General features: G+C 47.4%; 1 protein-coding gene across 2 annotated transcripts in view; it reads left to right on the forward strand.

Annotated features, from left to right (window-relative positions):
* MTCH2 (mitochondrial carrier 2) overlaps positions 1 to 19853 on the forward strand; it is a 141506-nt gene that overhangs the window by 11719 nt on the left and 109934 nt on the right. For both annotated transcript variants that reach the window (XM_078673133.1, XM_078673134.1), the window contains exon 2: positions 13145 to 13229. In XM_078673133.1, coding sequence (XP_078529259.1) covers positions 13145 to 13229 — 85 coding nt within the window. The remainder of the gene's footprint in view (positions 1 to 13144; positions 13230 to 19853) is intronic.

The following is a 19853-nucleotide window of genomic DNA, read 5'->3' on the forward strand; positions in this document are numbered from 1 at the left end:
CACTAGACATTGCAAATATAGTCGTAGGTATGTCAGGGCCCTTCTTCAAAAACATCTGCAATCAGAAAATGTAATGATGCTTGGGGAAGTTTACACTTCTACATGCCTATGGGAACTTTGACAATGTGTTCTTTCCCCTCCAGAACTCTGTAGTCCGAACATCATTTTAATAGCCGGCTTTATTACCACAACTTCAAAGACTCCATCCAGTTATCATTTGTGGTAGAGTTCAAGTATCTTGAGCCAGTTGATTCTGGTGACCATCAATTTAGTGAGTTCTTATATTAAACTTGCAGTATTCATTGTAAATCACCTTGTTGTGTTAAGGTGCATGTAACACGAGGTAGTGATTTGTGTATGTTGTGATAATAGCTGTATTTTTCTTACCTTACAAATAAGAATGAGCTTGTCTGTAAATCCTCAGGAAATCTGGAAAGGTTTTTCACATTGTGTAGACAAAAACACTAGGAGCAATGTCTTTCCGCTGTGAAGATTTCAAAGCAGGATATTTGCAGGTCCTCTTGTAGTCCACAAATGGGTTTATTGGGCACAAACGTGACCGTGGAATGTTGGTCCAATGGACAAAACCGAATGTTTCCAAGTTTCACTATCCGTTGGTGTGCAAGTTATAGTTTGCAAGGCTGTCATTAATTATTGTACTCCTAGCCATAACTTATTCATTTTATTGACTTTAAGTTTTAATTCATTACTATACTGCATTTAGGAATCTACCACTGCCTTAAATGCCAATTAGGAGATCATTTTACAATAGGTCTCGATTAGACTTATTGGACTATAAGCTTTGGGTCGTCTTCGTGTCCCTTCTTAAATATTGGTACAATACCATTTAACCAGGAATCTGGGCAGTTGCTTGCCATTACAATTGCTTCAAAAACTTTTGAGTATTTCAGTCCATATCTGCAAGAAAAACCTCTGCGGGAATCCTATTCCATCCTGGTGCTTTTCCCTAAGGGAGCTCGTACATTACTTTCGAGAGTTTTGGAGATATTGACACTTGTTGGGTGGGCAAGTTTTCGCTCTTTAGTGGAGGCAGTGGTCCGAGGATGTATATTCTCTGGGGCGACCACTGCAGGATTGAAGCTTGACTCAAAGTGTCTAATCCAGGCTGCTTCTGTGATTGATTCTGTGAAGTTTTTCCTTACTCCAAGCCAATCCCCATCTTCCTCCAAAAACCCTATGTATCCTTCTTCTCCAGGGTGGCTTGTTCTAACTCCTTCCACTTTCAGGTCTATAGTTCTATGTGTATCTTTTCAATTCGTGTTTTTTTGACCTACTCTTCCGGCCCTTAGTACCCGTCTGGAAGATTTGCCACACCTGGCAAGTTGCTATACATTCTTCATCAAGCCACCGCTCTTTACTGATTTCTTTTCTTACCAAGGATTTTTTGAAAGCGGATGTATTTGAAAAACTTTAGGTTATTTAATTCAATAACAGGTCATAGTGGTAATATGGCTGTATCCACTGATCCTTTTAATATCTGTTCTTTCATATCTTTTGACATTTCTGTTTTCCACTATTTTTTTTTATTTGTTTGCTTCAATATTTGTACTTCATCTAATTCTAATTTATCTCCCAGGATCCCAAGTATTGTTTGACTCTTCAATTTCTCTGGGTACTAAAGATCTGCTGTATTTTCGATCCAGACAGGGAGTTGTGATTGCTTTCCAGGTCCATTTCACCTTCATATTCTCAATCCTCGGCCAGTGCTGAATCAACATGTAGTCCATTACAGATTGTGCTATGCGGTTATGTGGGCACTCTGCAGGGTTAATTTTCATGCGAGTTATGGGCAGAAATCGGGCCTTAAATTGAACAAAAATGAGCCCGGTATTTACTTTTGGCATCCTTCTTGGGAATTGCATGTCTGATCCACGTACTACCACTAGCTGTTTTCAGTTCCACCATAGACTACTCATCGTTCCCTTAGTCTCCTTCTTGCGGAGAAAACTTTAAACTGGCAGGGCAGATATTGTGCTTCTTTTTTTTTTTTCTTCATATGAAATCCCAACAATATGATACATGTTCTCAATGCAGCAATACAGTAAATGCAACACAATATATGATTCTGTAAAAATCACAAACCAACACATTCCGCAAGTAGCAGCAAGTACTTGGGTTACCTAGCTTCTAACTGCCTATCTCACTCATGATGGTCCCCGTACATTTCAAAATACCATCTAACGAATGCCATTGACTAGTCTGGTTTAGGGGGTAAGGAGGGTCAACCCACTCAGGTGGGATCTATCCTATCAGGCAGCAGCAACGGTGTGGCCTCTTCAACCTCTAGCAGATAAATCTTCAACGGACTCCATATGTCCTCTGGTCTGGTTGTCACAGGTAGGGCAGTTGCAAACAGGTCACAATTTGTGTTACAATAAATAATACTATTTAGCCAGGCCTTTGTGGTGGGAATGACCTCATTGCCCCAGTTACGAGCTATTTCACATTTTGCGAGTAGTAATGCAAAAGAGGTGAATCTGCGCAACTGCTTTGGAATGTTACGTACATATCCTAGTAGGGCCACTTCTGGTGTAGGATGAAGATCAAGGTTATTCATGTGTTAGGAGAATATTTTAATCGAAGCAGGATGTACGAGATCGTCTTCAAGTTGGGATTAAGGGATGCGTGCATCAGAATGGTACCATGAATGTGCAAAGCTGCTCTGCGCTACTAAATAATAACTTAGAAAGTTAGGGAATCCAAACCCCACCTTTTTCATATGGCAGGGTCGCTGTGTCCCAGCTGACTCTTGCCCTTTTTCCACCCCATGTCAGTCTGATACGATGTGAGCGAAGTGTTCGAATAAAGCAATTAGGTAGCGGGATGGGTATGTTCTGAAACCAGTGCAAGAATTTAGGAAGCACAACCATTTTAAAGATTGCAACTCTCCCGACCAGCGAGAGTGGAAGCTTTATCCACCGTTCAACTTGCTGCTCTAATGCATGTATAGCAGGACCATAAGTGAGCCGAACAATCTGCTCCGCCTCTATGTGAATGTTGATCCCCAAATACTTAGTCGAGTTGTTATACCCTGGGGGTGCCGGGCGTCAATGGAAAAATGTCTGACTTACCCCAGTTTATACCTAGCCCGAGTACCCACCAAACTGGATAACCTTTCGAACTAGACGGTCCACGTTCTCTTGAGGGCGCCGGACATATAATACAACATCGTCCGCATAGAGTGAAATTGGGAGAGGACCGGTTTTGAATTGGAGCCCTTTATGTAAATGCCGCTCTTGTAATTGACTCACTAGCGGGTCTAATGCTGTAATAGTAATGGAGAGAGCGGGCAGCCCTGCCTGGTGCCTCGGGTAAGCTGAAATTGGGAGGAGAGCGTACCATTTAGCCTGGGTCGAACAGTGGGTGCTGTGTAGAGCAGGCTGTAAGCTCTATGAAGCCCTTCGCATTCCCATCTTACTCCTGACTGCCAGTAAAAAAAAGCCACTTCAAGGAGTCAAAAGCCTTCTGTGTGTCAAGGAGCATGGCGGCAAAAAGCGTTCAGAGGTTCTAAGGTGTGGACCGGTGCGGGGCAAAGCCGTACTGAGCAGGTGAAATAATCCGATCAAGCAGCAAAGCCAGTCGCAATGCTATAATTTTCTCAAAAATCTTATAATCTAGATTTAATAACAGTGGCCTATAAGACTCAGAGGAGCGGATCTTTGCCAGGTTTAGGAAGTAAAATAATCACGTCTTCCCGCCGATTAGAGGATAGTTCCCATTTTTCAAGAGCTTCTTTGTACCCCTGAAGAAGGTATGATGCTCGTATGGACTTGTAGGCCTTGTAAAAGTTGCCCGTAAACCCATCAAGAACTAGTGCGGTCTAGCCATTCATGGCATCAATGGTGCTAATGATTTAATCTGCGGTAAATGGCTCCGCCAAGAATAGTTGCCTAGCTTTTTCAAGCTACACTAGTGCAACTTCGGCTAGATATGCGTTACGATCATCATATTGTGCTTCCTTGATACGCTCCCCCGGCCCGCTCCCGGCCCACCTACCTACTTGCTCGAAACCGAACTTTTGCTGAAGCTGACCGGGGAGCCCTTCGTAGCACAGCAGATATCTCACAGCCATCTTACCTGCTAGAAGATCGCCGCGGTGGCTGGGGTGCTGCCCGCTTTTTCCTGCTCTGCCCAGACGTCGGATCCTCCCAGGTTGGCCTGCCGCTGAGGGACCATCTACAAATACGGCGAGCCCGCGACTGCCTGGCGCTGTGGACTGGGGAGCCCATCGTAACACGGCAGACATACCACACAGCCATCTTTCCTGCTGGGCGATCGCCGCAGTGGCTGGGGTGCTGCCTGCTCTTCTTGCTCTGCCCGGACGCCGGGTTATTTTGTCACTAACCATCTGCAATACGGCGAGCCCGAGACTGACTGATGCTGTGGCCTCCTTGAACACGCGCAGTCTGGCCCGCAGAGTGTGCCGATCTCTGCAGCCTCCGGCCCTGCACTTTCATGACTGCGTCCTTCGGGATCGCCCTCTCCGGACTCCCCCGAGCCCTACGACCCCTGCCTGGAGCCCGGTGGAGCCCCGCTTGGAGCCTGCATCTCGCGGAGGCTCCCCCCTGCCAGCGCTTCTACTGGCTGACTTAGTGCGCATTCTGATGCTCTCTAGGTGGGTGAGTTAGAGTTTTTGGTGTTCCTTTCGCTCGATTGCTGCTAAGGGCTGTCTGATCCCAAAATGGCGGCGCCTCACCATCTCGAGGATCTCTGAGGCCTGCAGTCCCCTGCCTGGAGCCTTGAGGAGCGTCTCTCGGCTGCTTTACTGCTCCTGGCGCCTTCCGCAGATTGACTGGTGCTTGCTGGTCCAGAGATGGGGATTTTGGGGATTATTATTATATCCAAATAATGGCTGATGGTTGCCTGGACCTAAAATGGTGGCACCTCGCCAGATCTCTGCTTTCCCTCACTACTGTCGCCGCACACTAGACTGGCGCTCAGTCTAAACTAATGCCTACTTGAATGTGACTCCTACCCAGGACCGGCCCAACTATCTCTGCAATCGGCTTGCTGCCTGACCCTAAGATGGAGGCGTTATGTGGACATTTTGATGGCCTCCCAATGCCTGACCTTAAAATGGCGGCGTAGTAAATCCACATGACTACCCACACTGGCCAGCCTTTGAAATCGCCAACGCACCTAATCAGCCTCCCGAGCCCAGCTAGTTGCTGAAGCCATAACCTGACTTCCGAGCCCCATAAGCCCGTCTCCCTATTGCCTTTGCTCCACTGCTCTGGAACAGGATGCCAGTACCCCCTGTGGTCCGACGAGCTCCGACGCCTACTATCCCCTGTCCGCCTTATCACCCAGGACCGAGGCCTGCGACTGGACCACTCACTCGGCTCTCCACCGCAGCCCTACCCCTAGACATTGCCTCTTCCGTTCATCGCTAGCACGCATGGTCATTTGCCCTACAATCAGGCAGCGGCGCAACTGCCTAACTGACCGGTGTCGCTGCTTTAGTACCCACCATAGCCAGCATGGCTGGGCCCAACCTAAGTAATACTGGGGAATTCCCTCTTACTCTGGTCTACCCTCCCAAACTCTCCAAAGCTGCCGCAAAGACAGTCAATCACTCCACCCTGAAGAGTCACCCTGAGACATTGGTTGTGGACCTACGTTACAACACAGACAATGGCACAATCTTCAATGACATAATTTTCTACTCCAGAAGAACTCCCTACTGGCGCAAAACCTTTGTGCACCTCCTCAACGTACGTGCAGCCAGGAACATTCCACATGGCACTTAGCTCTCAATAGCACCCTCCGCAACCTGATCTCACAATCACCCTCTACAAAAGCGGCATTGTCTTGATCCAAGCCTCATCCAGGAACCTTAACAAATTTGCAAGCTTTTTCTCAAACCTCAGCAACCATGTGAGCGACATTAACAGAGTACCTACCACTTGCCCCGACGACCCTCTCACCAGCCCGACTAGTGCCCCTATACACCCTCCAACCAGCCCTCCTTGGGCCCCCATCACAGATCATCCCATCCCCTCTCGCACGGCTCCTGACCGTACCAGGAGATTCATTCCTGCACCTCTGATCTCCTCCCCTTCAGCTCTCTACACTAACTGTGAGCCGGATACACCTCCAACCATCTACGACACAGATCGAACCTACCCGCCCAGCCCACCAACCACCTCTCTAAGAGTCTCTACCACCGCCCCTTCCAACATTGCTAACTCATCTCCTAGCCTTTCCAATAGACTTTTCTCCAGACCCTTGGTCTACTCCCCGCCAGTCCCACACGCTGACCATGTGACTGATCAATTGCTGGAAACCCACAATACAACTGATACTAGGACTCTAGATTTACTACCTTCCTGCCCTCTAATGCCGCCCCGTTACAGTGAGTCCGATAGTACCATCCCAGAGCTACTGCCACCCTGCCCGCTAACGTCTCCCTCCTATAGGGATTTCGAAACACTGCACTCCAGAGCTACCAAACTAACTCCGGGTATCCACATCTCCATACTAGATCTAATGAACCTCCTTCACCTCGCTAAACTTTCCCTCGCCAACATCACCCCCCACAACCCAGAGTTCCCTAAGCACCCTCTACCACTATCCCTGAGACACCTTCGCCCTCTCAAGCACATCCCTAGTCCGCTAGACCTCACAGAAGAGGAAATACTTGCCATCCTTAGCGACTACAACCCTGCCCCAACCACCATTTGCCCGCTAGGCATGAGAGCCGAACATGCCATCCACACAGTCCCTATCAACGCCAACAGATCGGCTACTTTCCGCTACAGAGGTGTGGTCAAGAGCAACCTAGCGCCTGTACACTTAACCACTCTGACTCCCGACAGTCCCGCTGATTCCTCTCTGTCTGGCCTTTTAATCAACTGCTGATCGGTGTTCAAGCACGCCGTTGACATTGCTGCACTTATCCTGAACACAAACGTTGACTTAGCTATTCTAACAGAATCATGGCTCAACGATTCCTCATCTCCTTGCCTGGACCTCTTATTCCCTTCCGGCTATAAAATGGCCAGGCTGGACAGGCAATCTAGCAAGAAAGGAGAGGGCATCGCCTGCATCTACCGTTCTAACCTCCGTGTCACTAAACGTCTGGCTGACTCCGACTCTTGCGAATACACACACTCTCCATTTGTAGCAAATCCACCCTAGTGTGCAACTTACACATCATCTATCATCCCCCTGGCACTAACGACTCCTTCACTGACCACCTCATGGAACCTATTACTGCTAAGTTCTCCAATTCCAAAGATATCTTCCTGGGTGATTTCAACCTGCAATGGAATGACCCCAAGGACCCTCATGTCAACGCCATCAAAGACCTCCTGTCTGATCAAGCCCTGACCCAAGCATGCTCTCTCACAACTCACTCAAAAGGGGCCATCCTTGACTGGATAATCTCAAAGGAATCAACGGTCACACTTATCTCCATAGACTGTGCGACTAGTCTAACCACCACGCCATCGCATTCCTGCTACCTGGCACCCACAAGATAAGGGCTCCTCAACCAGTAATTCCCAAACACTAGAAACCTGGACCACAATGAACTGGAGGCTCGCTGCAAGTCTGACCTCCCTTCCCCGCGCATTGCTCTACGGTCGATGACCTCAATAAACACTACTCTGCAACTATCTCGAACATTATGGATGACCTAGCTCCACTAAAGCTAAAAAGAACCCAAACCAAAGACAAGAACCCCTGGTTCACTGGACTGCTCAACAGTGAGAGTCGATGCCTCCGGCAATCCGAAAGAATCTGGAGACAGGACCCCTCCGCCGCACATCAAAAACTGCTCCGCCAGGCCAGAAATGCCTACAACAAAAACATCCTGAACTCAAAAAAAGAATTGTTCAGGTCTGAACTTGAGAACGCCAAGAACAGACCTCGTAAGCTCTTTGATCTGGTCAAACACCAATCCAATAAACTGGTCAAAACCTCGAAAGAAACCCCAAGGCTTTAATATCATCTGAGGAATTCTCCTCCTTCGCGGAAAAAGTTGCAGCCTTAGAAAATGAACTTAGTGCCGCCACACACACTCTATCCCTTCCTGGCCTGCCCTCTCCTCCTGCGATACCCCCACACACTTCACCAAAAAATCAAGCACTTTGGACTGACTTCAACCTCTATGATGAGGACTCCGTATCTAAAATCTTAGCGGCCCTAAACCAGAATAACCATTTCGGAGACCCGATCCCCTCCAACTGCCTAGCGGCTGTCGCCCAATCCATTATTCCTAGCTGGACCGCAATAATGAACGCCTCGCTGCAGCAGGGTTCCACTCCTGCCTCTCTGAAAGCCTGCCAAGTCCTCCCCATTTTGAAAAAAACGTTGCTGGATCCAGCCATCACCGACCATTTCAGACCTAGCTCCAACATCCCCCTCTTAGCCAAAGTGGTTTTTTTTTTATTTTTTTTATTTTTTATAAAACCTTTATTTGTACAAAGAAGCTCACAAATACGGGCCTACAACCCACCAGGGCTGGCCACCACATGGTAGAAAACATAATAACCGAAAATAAGTTCTGCACAGGATACGATATCAGGAGCATAGGAGAAACAATAAAAGACATCGAGCAATCAGAAAGAACAGGATAATAAAAGGTTAATTTTCTAATACGTGGCGGGGAACAGAAGAGCAACGGGCCGTGTAGGAAACAACCAGGGAGGAGGGGCCGCGGCAAGCCGCCATCTTAGGAACACAGAATGAAAAAAGAAGCCATACAAACATCGCTATCAAAATATAAACAAAATCGGAATATAAGGAAACGAGAATGGCAACAATCAAACCGCGCCCATCCATCACCGCCCCCACCCAAAGTGAGGAGGCATGATCAAAGGGCCCCCATTGTAAAAACAATACGATACGCACCCCGACAAAAATAAAAGGACCCCCACAAAGGAGGAAAAAGGGGAGAGAGAAAAAGGGGATAAAAGAAGGGACTCCCACCAAACCACGCACCCCCAGGAGATAAAGCAGGATAATAGAATCCGGCCAGCAACGTATCAAAAAGTCGATACCAAAGTACCCAGCGAGCCACAGTCAGACACCCACCGGATTACAAAAGTCACAGAAACTCCCCAGGGGGACACAGGAGGAAACGGAGTCCCGAAAAAGTGAACACACAAGAGCCATAGAACAGAAAAAGAAAAAATAAGGGAGGAAAAAGACCCCCCAATGCAGACAGACCCCCCCAACCCACCCCTAAAGCCCACCCTGCACCCCTGCAGAAGGCTACGGCCTACCCCCCCGCAGCGTGCCTGTCGCCCTAATTAGAACCCGAAATATAGCGGAGCAAAGTTAAGTCGGAATCAAAGACAAAAATGGGAAGGGAGGGGAAGGGAACAAGGGATGGGAGACACACACACACACATATACGGGGGAGGGCCGGGAGACAGGAGTAAACGTACCCCACCACCCGCCTGAATGAAGAACCAAGTACCCGGGAAGCCAAAGATCATCGGGTAAAGTCCAGGAGCACCAGCCAGTCATACATAACCATACCGGGACAGGTCGACCCTCCAAATCAGTGCAAGACTACTGCACACAAACGCCAGGATACATCAGCCCTGTCCTTGTTTGTCCAAAGTGGAAACGTCCCGATCCACCGAGGACCAGGCCACGAAGAACAGGAGACAGACAGCAGGAAGATCCGACGGCAGTCCAGAAAAGACACGTGAAAAGAAACACGGAAGATCCAGGAAAGTCACTAAGTGGAGCAAACGATGCAGGCACAAGTCCAAGGATATGTACAGAGAGACCGACCCATCTGGGCCAGCGCAGGAGACATCGCCGGGCAGCGGCGGCCGAAAGGAAGCGGGAGAGTCATGAAGGTCCGGCCAAATAACATCCAGCTCCCGGGCCCGAGAAAAAGGAGAGCGCAGGAGGAGGAGGCGCCATCAAGTCCCACACATCCGCAGACGCGGTCGTGACCGGGGCCAATTCCGCCAGGATAATTCCAGCCGCACCCCGCGGCGGCGAGGTCACATTCAGCCGTGGGGGCCCCGGAGGCCCGTCGTGAGGAATCGCCTCCGAAGCCATAACAGGCGCGGTTATACAGAGTCGCCAGGAGAGCAGGGCGTCCAGGACCTCCTTAAGTGTAGGAAAACCTTTACAGTATCCGGCACCCGGGCCATGCGGCGGGCCTCCAGCGCTCGCCCAGGCCCGGCCAGGACACCCGGGGTCGGTCGCCATTTTGAGAGTCCAACAAGGCCGCTCGGTTGACAAACTCCGCCGGGGCGGCAGCAAGGCAAATGAAGTCCCGCCGACCGGCAACAGAGCACCCCGGGCAGGAAGGAGGTGCGCCGGCCACCCAACGCCGCCGGTCCCGGTCTCCGAGTCCGGGCGGCAAAATCAAAATGGCCGGACCGGAGAACAAGGGAAGAGCAAGCCGGACACACGAGGAGCTCCGACAACGGAAGGCAGCGCCTCCAACATAGGCCTCCCTCCAACGGGACGCGGCCAGGAAGGACCTCCGGCCCACACGAACAACGGCCTTCCGACCACCTCCACAGCGCCCCGAAGGGGAGATCCGCAGGCTCCGTCCGGCCCGGGAGCCGGGAAGAAGATCCAGGCCAGTCCGCCCTCCACTCCCCAAAACAATCGGGGAGGCACTGCACCGGAACCACAGCAGCCAAGACAACCGGAGCAAGAGGTAAGTGCCTGCAGAGCGTTGTAGCACTAGCACACAGCAAAAGGGGCTTCCCGGGGCAGGATAACAGCAGGATAAATGTCGCCAAAGTGTTTAAGAAGTGTACACAACAGCAACTAAGTCAGCACATCAACAACTTCCACCTTCTCGACGACTTCCAATCTGGATTCAGACCTGGGCACAGCACTGAAACCACCATGCTCCACATCGTTGACGATGTCCTCCAAGCCCTGGACCAAGGGAAAACGTGCCTTCTAATCCTCTTGGATCTATCCTCGGCCTTCGACACGGTCAACCACGAAAAACTAATTGAATGCCTCAAACTGAGGATGGGTTTGGACAGCTCTGTTCTAGAATGGTTTAGATCCTTCCTTCAAAACAGATTGCAGCGATTCCTAATCAACGGCAACCTATCTGCCCCCTCCCCGGGCAAGGTCTGAGTCCCTCAAGGATCAACCCTGTCCCCTACCCTTTTCAACCTTTACCTTCAACCACTTGCCGAAGTACTACGCACAGCGACTATCTCCTACCATATATATGCTGACAACACCCAGCTCTACATCAAAACCTCCTCTCCCGAGGATATTCTCTCCCTGAACGAGGCCCTGAAATCAACTGTCCATTGGGTCACCTCAAATCAACTTAAACTTAACTCCAAGAAAACAGAATTTCTCTTAATTTCCCCTCTAAAAAACAATCCTGAGATGCAGATATGGATCAAGGCTATCACAGCCTTAGATTGCCCACCGACCTTCGTGGACTCAGCAAAATCTCTGGGAATAACCCTTGACTGCAATTTGAACATGCGATACCACATCAACTCGATGGTCAAATCAGCCAGATTCCACCTGAGCTACCTCTGTAAACTGAAACCCTTCTTTGACACGACCGACCTAAAAAGCACAGGTCAAGTGCTAGTAAACTCTCGACTGGAATATGGCTGTTCCACTCTCTCAGGCTTACCCAAGATCTCCCTGGCACCCCTAAAAGCCTGCCTTAATGCCGCCGCCAGACTTCTTACAAGTTAAAAAAAAAATTCCCATATCTCTCCACACCTGAAAGCTTTGAACTGGCTTCCTTTCGCGGCCAGAATACAACTCAAACTGGCTTGCATCACACGCAAAGCTTTATACTCACTCTCCTGCTTACCTTGCACAGAAACTCGTGGTATCCAGCCAAAGCAGAAACTCACGTTCCGCCAGAGACATTTTACTCCAACCAGCAAGGTTCCAAAAACAAAAAAAGTATAACTGGGCCTTCTCTGGATCTGCTCCAAGAATATGGAACTCTCTCCCGCCCGCCATCGGAAGAATCCGTTCTCTGGCATTTTTCAAAAAGGAGGCAAAAACCTTCCTTATGGGTAAATTCCTCTCCTAAATGCTGCCTCCTACCAATACACAGACCTTGACCAATGCACAGACCTTGATCAAATACAGACTAGTGCCTGCCTTCGGAACACCGACCTACCTCTTCAAGAAATCTCGGGGCTTATCTGGAGTTACTTATATGTATACTGTTCATACGTCTCCACTACCCTATTGTGATTCCTTGCCTATTGTACACTGCTGTGTTACCCTGTAAAGCGCTCTGATACCCTTCGGGTCAAGTTCGCGCTCTAAAGAACAATTTAGTAAATAAAATTGATGTTTATTATTCTTAGTTGGGTTGCGTACGAGTTGGATGTCAATTAACTGTAGGTTCTCCTGGATATCATCCTTTGGTGTAGTTGAGACATTGTCAGTTCTGCACTTTTAAAATTACCACCATTATGGAGCTAACCAAGGTCTCGATTCAACTATACGGTTATGTCTGACAACTTATCAGTCTGAAGTGTTACTGACACCGCAGCTGTCTTCAGTTTTTTCTAGGGGATTCTGACCTCACATTAGGACACACTTCCCAGGGCTTCCCTGGAAACATTAGGTATCCTACCACCTACCCTTTGGTTGAGCACTTTAATGCCTTTGTTTTTCTTTTCCCACTTGTCTGGCCCCTCTGCCCCATCACCCTCTCCCCACAACACATATTTTGCCTCCTCGGCATGGGGCTTTCAGGCAAAATTAAGAATCCCACTTGGCCACTTCTGCATGACTTTCAGAGGCTCGGCTTCTCTATCCCTTCATTATCCTTTACATATTTTGCTGGTGCCGGGTCCCCCAGTAATTATAGTTGAGTCTGGCTCCAGAAACCATACATGCCAACACTCCCGCTGTACTTGGAAGACATTCACATATTTTAATGTTGGTGTGTACAGGAAACCATTTCAGTTTATTGATCTGTGGTGTGAAGATGCCTCCGTTAACTCCCTCAGAACATGAGCTGCTTCTGTGCTCCCAATAATTATTGTGAGGCGCTGTATGTTTGGTGTCACCCAGATGTGGCGTTGTGCGCACGGTTGTGGTATGCATGCTGGTCGCAGACCTGCGAAGAAGCTTTGCGTTGAGTTTCCTCAGCAGTGTCACTCATTTTCCTTCTCTCTCCTTGCAGGTGGGACATGAGCCATATCCGCCTGCCTTGGGTCGCAACATATTTGGGCGACAGGTAAATCAGCTGCCCGGTCTGTTTGCTTATGGTGAGCACGGTTCTGTTCGATTCTATTTGATGTTTGTTTGAGCGTTGTGTACTTGTCTCCTCTTTTACAGACGTGTCTTTACTGTTCTGCTTGAGGTCTAAGGGCCCTCGGAGTCTAACCGATGGGTGTCGAACGACTGTTTATTCATTTGTTAAAAAGAACTTTGACTTACTGATCTCTTGAGTAGCATTAATGACTTTTGTATATATAGTCACTCTGTTGTACCAGACACATTATTAGTGTAACATTTTAAGTAAGGTAACAAGCCTTGGCAATGTCATTAGAGCTGGCTTTTGAGTTGAGTGCAGTGCAGGCTGTCAATAAGTCCTCATCCATGCACTCCTACATTCATTCACCCACTGATTCATTCTTCCATTAACCCACTTAACCATCTACAATTAAACAATCACACAGCAAGCATTGAAGATAAAGAATAAAAGTGGAAGGAAGCAAGCGTGCTGCTGACTAAACGTCGCTGACATGAGCTTCTTATACAAAAAATACACAAAGCAGCAAGCAGAAACGTTGCTATAGTATTGTACACAGCGTAGTGTAGGTTTACAGTTCCAGTATAGCTGCTGTTTTGAAGCAGCATGTTTGCAATATTATGGCCATAAAAACTATGGTACCAATGTACTGAGCCATTCTAAGAGCACTGCTCGGTAAATATTGCACTGCGTTCACGTTTTCAAAAGCTACTGTAAACTAGATCACTGTTCTACAGGTCATTGGTGACCAACGTGAAGCTTTCAAACATGGAACGGTAAAACATTGATACATTGTACAATATCATTCAAAGATTTCTGCCTACTTAAGAAGTATTGGCCACATACTATAAATGAATGCAAGCAATCTCCCTACTAGGACAGCCCGGGTAGCTGCAAGGCTCTATTTAGAAGAAGGAAAGAAATGAAAGGGGGCCTTAAAGGGAAAAAATAGAAAACTAAATGATTGGCCACTATCCCAGAAACGGAATTGTACTCCTTTTCAAGCGAATGTGCACATGTGATTAGGAAAAATGCTGCTGCTCGCTGGGCAATGGAGCCTGTGAGAGAAATGCGCTAACCCTCTGCCCCATGTAGTCATGGAAAGAAGCAGAATATGACTGAATGTAGGAAAGTGGATTATTAGTTGGGTAGACAAGTGTCCACTCAAAAGATAAGGCGACCCCCAGCTAAATGTCACACAAATTAAATTAAATAAACCAGTGCTCAACCCGTGGCTCCAGGAATCGAAACAGTCTGGCCTAAATAAAAGGCAAGGTGTAAATTATTTAAGCAGAGCACATACAGTAGAAAAAGCCACACAACACATAATAAAGTTCCACAATGAACTTGAAAATAAAAAGAAATAAACCTGAGTATAATAAGATCAAAACAACAACAATCCAATGAGGTGAAAGCGAAAGTGAAAATAGCATCAAAAAGCACAATGTGCCAATGATAGTGTATGGAATTGTTAGACCGAACATGGGCGCAATTTGTGGCCAACTGCGATTGAGCTCTCATCAGCTACAACAAGTGGATTGGTCCTGGTGAAAGTCTGGAAGTCCAACCACGGAACACATAATTTTTGAGAATAAAAATCCTCCTTGAGTAGCTGCCTTTTTGAAACTGAAGGTCTGATACTTGAAGCAGGTTTGTCCTGGAGCTATGGAGCATTGGATATTTCTTCCTAAACCATTTCCATTGCAAAATTGGACTTAATCGTTTTTTTAAGAACTGCGTGGTCCCTTACTGGGCTAAAGCTGAAATTCAGTTCGATGCTGTGGAACTGCAAGTCGGATATTTTTTCCTGCCGGTTTCTCTGAAGCTCGGGAGGAAACTTTTTTCAGATATTCCAAACTTTCTTCTGCCCAAACAACCACAGGGGTGACTTTTAAGCCCCCTGGGGGAAAACACTTAAACTCGGAAGCAGAGGTGTTCAGCAGAGGCCAGTTGTGTTTACTTGCTACTGGTCAGCACGGTACTTCCAAGGAAAGGCCTCTTGCAGCTTCTTATGCCCCTACAGTTACACAGGCGGTGAACCAACAGATCCTTCTAGTAGATTTATTTGTCCTGGTAAATGTAAGGAGCAGGTCCGGTCCTTCAGGGCTCCTTTAGTCCCGGACAGCTGGTCTTTTTCTATGTCCCAGCTACAGCTGACCAGTGACAATGTTAAGAGCCAAGTCATTGGGAGAACACACCATTTCCAATGTCACACATATTTCACTCTTAAATGTTATGCACACTACCTTGTGGGCAGCAAAGTGCGCTTTAGGGCTGACTTATTTTTGATGTTCAAAGTTAAGTTTTCTTATCTTTCAAAAGCGTGATTTTGACCGGTCTGGGGAGCACGATTCACGCTGTTGGTGTCTGGCTACCAAGGGATTCCAGAAGCTGGTTGTTCACTACCACTATGGTGGATGGTACAGTAGGTGCTGCAGTCCACAAGTGGGCATGTGGCTTGCGAAAGAGCAATAAATAAGGTTACCTTTACATTTTGTATTTATCACGTTTTCTCTGCTTCAAAGACAGAGATCAAATGTCTGGCTACGTCGTCAGAGAGTTCACCTGTCCATCAGCCACTGAAAACATGATCCCCTCCTCACAGGAACTCTGCAAAGCACCAGTATCCATCTAGGGGTAAATCTACATCCTGACTGTAGATTTACAGTCTCCAACATCCGATCTACACTCAGTGAAGAACTTTAAGAACGGCCATATTTCCACCGGGCCCATCTCATAATCACATTCCAGGTCCCCCTGCTGGGACTCTGCACCAGCAGGATAATCAGAGACCTCTGCACACAATAAAGCTGTGAACATTACTTTCCCCAGTTCCTAGAAAAGAAAGGGGTGGGGAAGTAATCACCATCTGTTAATTAGCTTATCACACTGCACCTGGGCCCACATAAACTAAAGGTGAGGGGTGACCTCTGGACTCGCACACAGAAGGGGGCTTCTCTTTGACGTTTTAGTGGGAAGGGGTAAAGTAGCTGTGTCAGCTGGGATAGGGCTGAGGCTTTCAGGGAAGCTCTTTCTACACACATTTTGGAAGTCGCCATGTCAGTGTCCCAGAAGGGTGGGTGTGTGGCAGGCGTGGGGTAATGATGTAGACCCCAGGATTGGCCAAGGGTTTCTGGTTTCCAGAACTTTCCACTCCACTTAAAAACCCCTGCACCAGGGAGAGTGAGATGAGAAGACACTGGACCTGGGAGCAGCAACGGCAGAAGGATTTTGGCGGCTGTGGCCCAGATAGAAGGATGAGACTGCAAGGATCTCTTAAAGTACTTTAACTTCAGATGTCCCCAGAACTAGGATGGATCTCTCCAGGGACAGGGGTGTTGGTCCCTTTATGCCTCCTAAGGAACAGTTGGGAAAATGATCTGCTGGGGTCAACTGGTTGATTCCCTTGGCACTTCTGTGGATTGGTGCAGCAGCTGGATGACACCCATCAGGAAGGTTACCACTGACTTCTCAGACACAAAGGTGCCCTCCAAAACAGCCAGCCTGGGGCGGGGCGTGGCGTGTATTCTTGTTGGCTGCTGAAGGCGAAAAACAGCAGAATCCATTCAGCAGACGGGTCTGTCGTGGGGAGCCAACAGGCCATGCTCTACACAAAAAGCAACCCTCTCCCAACCAGCAGCCCTGTCGAAAATGTTCATGGCACTAGGGCCGGTCGCCAGAAGCAAAACAAACACAGGAACTGCAAAATCAGCCTTGCGGTCTGAGATACAGCCTTGCCCTCCCCTCCAACCACCCCCCAAGTGGGAGTTGAGAACATCCAATGTAGCGCTTCGCTGTACTTTCACAATATTCCTCTGGGAAGGGCCAAGACTGAGGGGGACGGCTCGTCTCGTGTAAGTGGAATTCCATGGGCAGGTGTGAGTGTGGGGGCCCCCTCTACAAGATCTTTTACAGCCCTGGGGACCGCACCTCTCGGGGCCTGACACAACCAGGAAGCCACCGGGAACTTCATCCTTTGGAGGCCAATGTAAAAGCCAAAAGGTGCATCAGCACACATTTCGCCTTGATCTTCGGGGGGGTCCTCCGTACCTCGCAAGTACAGGGAAGACTTCTGCCCAATCAACAGCTATTCTCACGGGCATCAACATTCGGGCAGAGCCCAAGCCCCTCTCTGAGGAGTGCTTCTTAAAGCTGTTTGTTGATCAGATAAATGTTGGTAGCAGCTCCTTTGAAGCACACACCAGTGAAATGCAATACTCCTAATCTATTCTGTTTTTATTTATTTGGTTATTTAATTTGTGCCTGTTGTCTTCAAAAAATTAGAATCCTCTTTTCCTGCACTAATTCTGTGTTTCGCAAATAGTGTAAACACAAATTCCTTGCTCTTAAATTTAGAACAGAAGCAAAAGAAATAGAATAAAGTATCCAGCAACTTGCAAATATCATGACCAGTCTCCTTAATTTGTATTTGCTCTTACTGACTGAAAAGTTTAGGAATTAGACTCGACCTAGTCTTCCACTCTTCACGGTAAATGTTTTATCAGGATCAATAAGAATAGGTTGTGAGCTACGAGCCCACCGTGCTGCCGGTGTTGACCTGTATTTTCATCTACCTACAATCTTCTCCCAGAAAGGATTGGCAAAGAAGCTGAGAGACTTCTTTATTGCGATAATATTTGGAGGTACAAGTGTGACTTTCGAAGTTCATAATTCCCTTACAGTTGATGTAGCTTATGTTTTTAATTGAAACTGCACGATTAGTATTGAGGTTTTTTTATTTGATTTTTTTTAGTATTCATGGCAAACGTAAGATAGCGTGTGTTTTTTCTACATCTAACAATTTTTCCTGTGAAGTTTGCTCCCATAATTCCACCTTCAAACTGCAGACCTCTCAGCTAGAGCTTCAGACGTACACCCTAAGTGCTAGAAAATATGGCAAGAGAGAAAGCTTCATTCCAGTAGTTCCATTCAATTTGTTTAAAATTAGTTATGCTGAGTTGCATAAAGCCCTGGGTGCAAACTGTTCTCTGTAGCTTTAAATTCAACCCTTGAGTTTTACCAAACACTTATGCTCTTCCAGGTGCCCCTGATGTCCCAATACCTCCATTGTTTGATGCACCCACACACATTCAACTTTCTTGCACCAGATTTAGAATCTCCTGCAGCCCTCACTCATCTTCTGATGCTGAAACTCTGTCGTACAGTTTTCCCCTAATCATTCAAAAACTCTTCACACTGATCGCAGCCTGTACTCTGTGAGCGATAAACTGGTTTGCCTTCTCTCTGAAAAGAAATCTCTTGCTTCCTCCATTTACTTCTTAAAAATACAGTAGCCACCCTTGAATGCAGACTCTTCGCACAGTCTTCCCCTCTGACACTCACATACTTCTGATGGAAATATCAGGGTCATGCCTGAAACAACAAACGTTCTCTCCTGGAGGCCCCATCAGAAGACCTCCATTATCTGACCCTGTCCTACAACAGTCTCGATTCACAGGATCCTGGGGAAGCCCTTTTCTCAAGACTTATTGCTTGACACAAGAGAACCTACACGAACACCCAAAACATCTCCATTTCATTTACCTCCTACTTGTGCATTCAGCAGCTGCTTTCATGACTACAAATCAGCTACAAACAAATCTAACTTGTGCATGTGATCTAGTCTTACAACTTCAGCAAGCTATTCTTGACTGAGACCAGGCTTTCAGGCACCTTTCAGCCTGCACTTGATCCTATAATCTCCCCCAGGCTGCACAAACCCTGGCCAGGGTAGAAAAGGTGAACCAAGCAGTGTCAATTATTCATGGGTCTCCTAGGCAAAGCACATGCCTGAACCTTGTTTGAATAATATTATTCTGTGGTAATTAAGACCTCTGACTCTAAACCTACAATACTTCACACCATCTACCACCCTTCGGGAGATAAACACCTCTGCCAAGCCGCTGATGGATTAACAGCTGGAAGGGACCAATTTTAATGCTAATAACATATTTTAGTGACTTCAATCTTTATCGTGGAGATGAGCCATATACAGCTTTGCCTCAGCTGTCTTTCTGCTCCGTAATTACCTCAATCAATTCTTATTCTGCCAACACGCTTCAAGGGATCTATTTTTGGTCTCCTTACCAGAGAGACCTCATCATGTGCGTGTGTATGTATGTGTGTGTGTTTGTGTTTATGTATGTGCTCGTCTGAGCACCTCCTTAGTTTTCTCTTCTGCATCAGAACCCCCACCTGCGTGCAAAGAAACAAAGATTTGTGTCTGGGACTTCGATGATATTGACCAGTCGCTTGCAGAAACTAAGATCATAGCAAAACGAATGGACTTTCATGACGAACCGAACACTAACTTGTTAGTGGGGAAAACTATAGCACAGTCATGTTGGTGGATTCAAATCTGGCCTCCTTGAAAACTAAAATACATGACAACACGAAATTGCAGTGGTTTTTCAAAGAAATTGTACTAGAATGGAAAATCCTAAGAGCAATAAAACGCACTTGGCGCTAATGACAATCAAAGCAAACCTTCGGGATATTAACACTCAAACGCAAAGATACAGAACCCATATTTTTGGGCCAAAATTTGCATTAATTGGAACATAAGTCAGCAGTGATAAGAGAGCTTTTTCACCTCTTGCAATGGTAAAAGGATTAATTCAGCGCGGACAATTACCCA

Source organism: Lissotriton helveticus, unplaced genomic scaffold, assembly GCF_964261635.1.
Source record: "Lissotriton helveticus unplaced genomic scaffold, aLisHel1.1 SCAFFOLD_742, whole genome shotgun sequence".
In the NCBI taxonomy this organism is placed as follows: domain Eukaryota; kingdom Metazoa; phylum Chordata; class Amphibia; order Caudata; family Salamandridae; genus Lissotriton; species Lissotriton helveticus.